The sequence below is a fragment of the Gorilla gorilla genome, chromosome 12, assembly GCF_029281585.2.
Source record: "Gorilla gorilla gorilla isolate KB3781 chromosome 12, NHGRI_mGorGor1-v2.1_pri, whole genome shotgun sequence".
Classification (NCBI taxonomy): domain Eukaryota; kingdom Metazoa; phylum Chordata; class Mammalia; order Primates; family Hominidae; genus Gorilla; species Gorilla gorilla.
The window spans coordinates 44,706,547-44,710,902 of record NC_073236.2 but is presented as its reverse complement, the minus strand read 5'-3'; the positions used below and the strand labels follow the sequence as shown (position 1 = coordinate 44,710,902).

Here is a 4,356-nt window from a genome sequence, read left to right as displayed (position 1 = left end):
TTCCAATCAACCAACCAACAGACCAAACAATTGTATGTGAGTTTAGAATAAAATGATTGCAGATAAAATGCTGGAAAATTAAAGCTATGAGAAAAACATGTACTTCCATACTCTAATACAGAAACATATTATTTCCTCGATTTGATGACAACATCAAATAGAAGCTGCATTATCAATTTAACAGCAGGCTTTTGGAGAAAAAGTGTGCATTTTTTTGTATCTTGTAGGCTGCTTTTTAAAATTAACTAACCACCAACAGCATACATTTCACATAGTAATTTATCATTCTTTCCTTTTGCTAAAATTTTTTTACTTACATAGACACAGAATTATTCTAAAAGACTTTTAACATTATGGTGGCACACTGCCTTTCAAAATTCATGCTTGTTTGGTTTTTGATATATTTAGCAGCTTTAGGATTACAAGCATAACTTTGAAACATTTCAAAAATATTAAATTTCCTATGATTAAACGTATAGCTTAATTTTTGTCTTATTTGAACCATATTTTGCTGATAGTCATCCAGTTCTTCTTGAAAGTCAGAAAGACATTTTAATAGGTAGGTAGTCACTGTCTGAGAGATAGAAATATGAATTAATTATAGCAACTATTTCAAGCTTTCACTATGAGAGTTTTGGCAATTTCTACTTCCTTTGACTATATTGCCTGGATGTGAAAGGCATTTTTTGGTATACAAAATGACTGTATTTTTAAATCTATAGTTGTTAAGCTAAATTTCTTAAATATTTTAAGCAATGAATTACAGATCCAAAACTAAGTTAAATTGCAAATGCTACTACTACTACTACCACCACCACCACCACCACCACTACTACTAATACTAATACTATTATAAATAACTCAATAGACATACCTGTATTTAGAGGATGCAAAATACTTTCACAACAAGGCCAAATCCATGGACATTAATCAGTGCTAGTCAATAATCATTTACAGATAATTTTCTCTTCTGGCTATAATGGAGTGGCTTGCAGCAGAATGACATTATTCCTACTGTAAATACTTACAAATTTATTTTAAATCCTTTTAAAGAAATTGGAGGGTGTCTGGGGTCCTCCAAAGATTTGAGTGTCCAGATTTTGAAGGAGAAAGGAAGTTCTTAAGGTGCACCTATTTATCTGCATGTTGCTTTTCTTCTCAAAATATTTTTTGATTCATGGACCATAGGAAGAGTCTGAGAAGCTGGTCAGTGAGTGACCACTAAGCGGCAGAGAAGCCAGTAATAGCTGTAGGCAACACCGTAAGCCTGAAAAGACAAAAAACAGAATTTGGGCCCACCAAGGTAGCCAAGATAGGTTTTCACAGAATCAACATTCAACTTCGGTAATTTTCTTCATCACTTGTTTGCTTACTTTTGCACTGATTTCTGCTCTTCTCAGCTTTCTCTTATAGACAGCAAAGATTTGGCTCTGCCTTTTGTATTCAGTCTGAAAACCTCTGCCTTTTAATTGGAGTGTTTATATAATTTACATAAAAAGTAATGATTGAGAAGGTTGAATATAAATAAGCCATTTTGTTATGGCTTTTCTATTATTCCCATCTGTTTTTTGTTACTCTTGGCCTCTTTTCCTACTTTCTTCCAACACTTTTTCTTTCTCATTCAAAGAAAAAGAATTTTAACTCAATATGTAATCAGGGAGCCATTTAAAAAAATTAATACTCAAAAGGCATAAGTAGAACAACCTTAGATGTCATCATGCACTTTCCCAGGGTCATTTTTTTTCCTGAGGAAAGGAGGTATATCAACAGAAAGGGAACACCAAGTTGCCACGGATTTCTATGCTTAGGCATTCTGCCCTGTTTGTGGATCTTCATTCATAGCCAAAGTAAAAACTACCCTTTATGGTAGTCATTAGTGATGTTTAGAAAAATTCAGAGGTCAGGTATGGTAGCTCACACCTGTAATCCCAGCACTTTCAGAGACCAAAGCAGGCAAATCAGTTGCGCTCTGGAGGTTGAGACCATCCTGGGCAACATGGCAAAACCCCATCTCTACAAAATAAAAAATTTAAAAATAAAAAATTAAATTAAATTAAAGAAAATTTCAGCTGCTGCTTCTTCTCTTTCTAAACACATGGTAGGATCTACCTTCCCTGCCCTTTGAAATTAGGCATGGACATGTAACTTGCTTTCATGGTGAAACATGAGTTGAAATAGTATCACTTTTGGGCAGAAACCCTAAGAGCAAACAAACAAACTGCAACATCTTCTCCAGCACCTAGATCATAAAAGCCATGTAAAGTCAGAGTCTCTGCAGCCTGAATACCTAAGTAGCTGCAACAAACCTCCTGCTGGCTGTGAGAGAAATAGAGTGTAACTAAAAAAAACAAACAAAAGAAACTGTGTGGCAAGTTGCTGATTTGGGGCTGCTTATTACTGCAGCACAACTTAACGCATCCTTTCTGATATACCCTTCAGAATCTTTTGGCCAGTGTCTCACCGTGAGCAGTGGGTCAACTGCAGGCTGCTAAGGGTCAAGTCCCAGCGGCTAAGGACACGTAAGGAGCTGCTACCAGTTCAGTGTTGGCTCTGGCGTCAGGGTCGTTGTGTCCTGACAACCTCTCTGGTAGCCGTTTCTGAGACAGCAGGTGCAGGGGCAGCCGCTTTAGCCCTGAGCAGGCTCTGCCGCTGCTTGCAGGTCTCTGCTAGCGCCCGACCCTTCTCTTCACGGACCTTGAGCCCACAGCCCAAGTGCCAGGCAATGGCAGCCTAGCACCAGCCCATCAAGGGGATCCTGAAGAACAAGACCTCCAGGACTTCCTCTATGGTGGCGTTGTCGGAACAGCCCCACAGAAGTGTCCACGAGGAGCTGAGTAAAAAATGCCAGAAGTGTGATGAAATGAACATCCTGTCGACATATCGTCCAGCAGACAAAGACTATGGTTTAATGAAAATAGATGAACCAAGCCCTCCTTACCATGGTATAATGGGTGATGATGAAAATGCATGTAGTGATACAGAAACCACTGAAACCACGGTATCAGATATCTTAGCTAAGAAATTAGCTGCTGCTGAAGGCTTAAAGCCAAAATATTGGGTTCAGGAACAAGAAAGCAGTGGAGAGGAGGACCTCTTAGCTGAAGAATGAGAAAAAAACAGACAATTTGAAATGAAAAGGAAGCTTCACTACAGTGAAGGACTCAATATCAAACTAGCTAGACAATTAGTTTCAAAAGACCTACATGATGATGACGAAGGTGAAGAAATGTTATAGACTACAGATGGAGAAAGCACGAATACAAAAGAATCAAATTAAGGATCTACTGCAAGTGACCAACGGCTAAACAAATCACGAAGTTCATAGATTTGTTCAACACTGCAACTGTTGGATATAAACCCTGTTACTATAATATATTGCTTCTGGTTTTCCACAATTCATGACTTAAGTACCAAAATGCATACCAGTTATTATAAATTGCCAAGAATTAAATGATAACCTTAGAGACTGATTAGACTGAAAATGCCTAATTGATATATATATATTCTTGTGTCTAGTACTTTACCACAAATATAGTGTAATATCATCATTCCAAAACTGCATTACCTATGTAAAACACTTGTTAATATGTATAAGATAGTATATAGTTTTTTATGCTTTCGAAGTTAAACAGTATCTTTAAGGGGGAGAGGAAGTAATTTATTTTCATCACTCTAAATGTGGTGGTATCTCTTATAAAGTGTGTTGGGTTTTTTTTAATCAAAAGTCAATTGAACAACAGGATATATAGACTGATAAATATTAAGGCTGAATAATATTTTAACGGTTGTCTACAACTTGATTTGTCTGTTTAATTGAAAAGGATTATAAGAGTTACTGTTGCATTTTCTGGCCTACTACCTTTAAAATTCCTGTTGAGTTTCTCTGTATTTACAAGGAAAGGACTGAACTTTATCTCATCAAAACTAGCTTTTTCCCCACAAATAAATTATCAGATTAAACTTGCACTAATGTCGGCTCTGTTTTTTATTTTGCTTTGTTTTGCTTTTTGTTTTTTATGTTTTTGGTACACTGGGCAGACTTCAGAGCAGTTTTTTTGAAATAAATATTCTAATGGAGCTATCTCAGCATTCCCTTTAAATATCTGTCTTAACCTTCTTCTTTTATTTTCTACTCCTTTCCACACATACGCACACAGTCCTTTACCTTTTAAAGGATCATTAAGATTGTCACAACATTAGGAACTCTTTCTCTCACTCTTCTGTCATTTGCTGCGATATTGAAATTCTTATTTTGACCATCAATGCCTATTAATTCTTCTAATACATGAAGAAAATAAATTGAGTAGCAGCAGTACTATAGACAGGAAATAATTTAACTGCTGAATTTCTATACCT

General features: G+C 36.3%; 1 protein-coding gene across 1 annotated transcript; it reads left to right on the top strand.

Moving 5' to 3' along the window:
- The first annotated feature begins 2,785 nt into the window (after window positions 1–2,785).
- Window positions 2,786–3,109, top strand: LOC101130456 (protein phosphatase inhibitor 2 family member B-like). The gene has a single exon (XM_019020762.4). The coding sequence runs from the start codon at window positions 2,786–2,788 to the stop codon at window positions 3,107–3,109; it is 324 nt and encodes a 107-aa protein (XP_018876307.4).
- The last annotated feature ends 1,247 nt before the right edge of the window (window positions 3,110–4,356 follow it).

What these genes read in the sequence shown, in the direction of transcription:
- LOC101130456 (XM_019020762.4), top strand. Translation starts at nt 2,786, where the DNA reads ATGGTGGCGTTGTCGGAACAGCCCCACAGAAGTGTCCACGAGGAGCTG.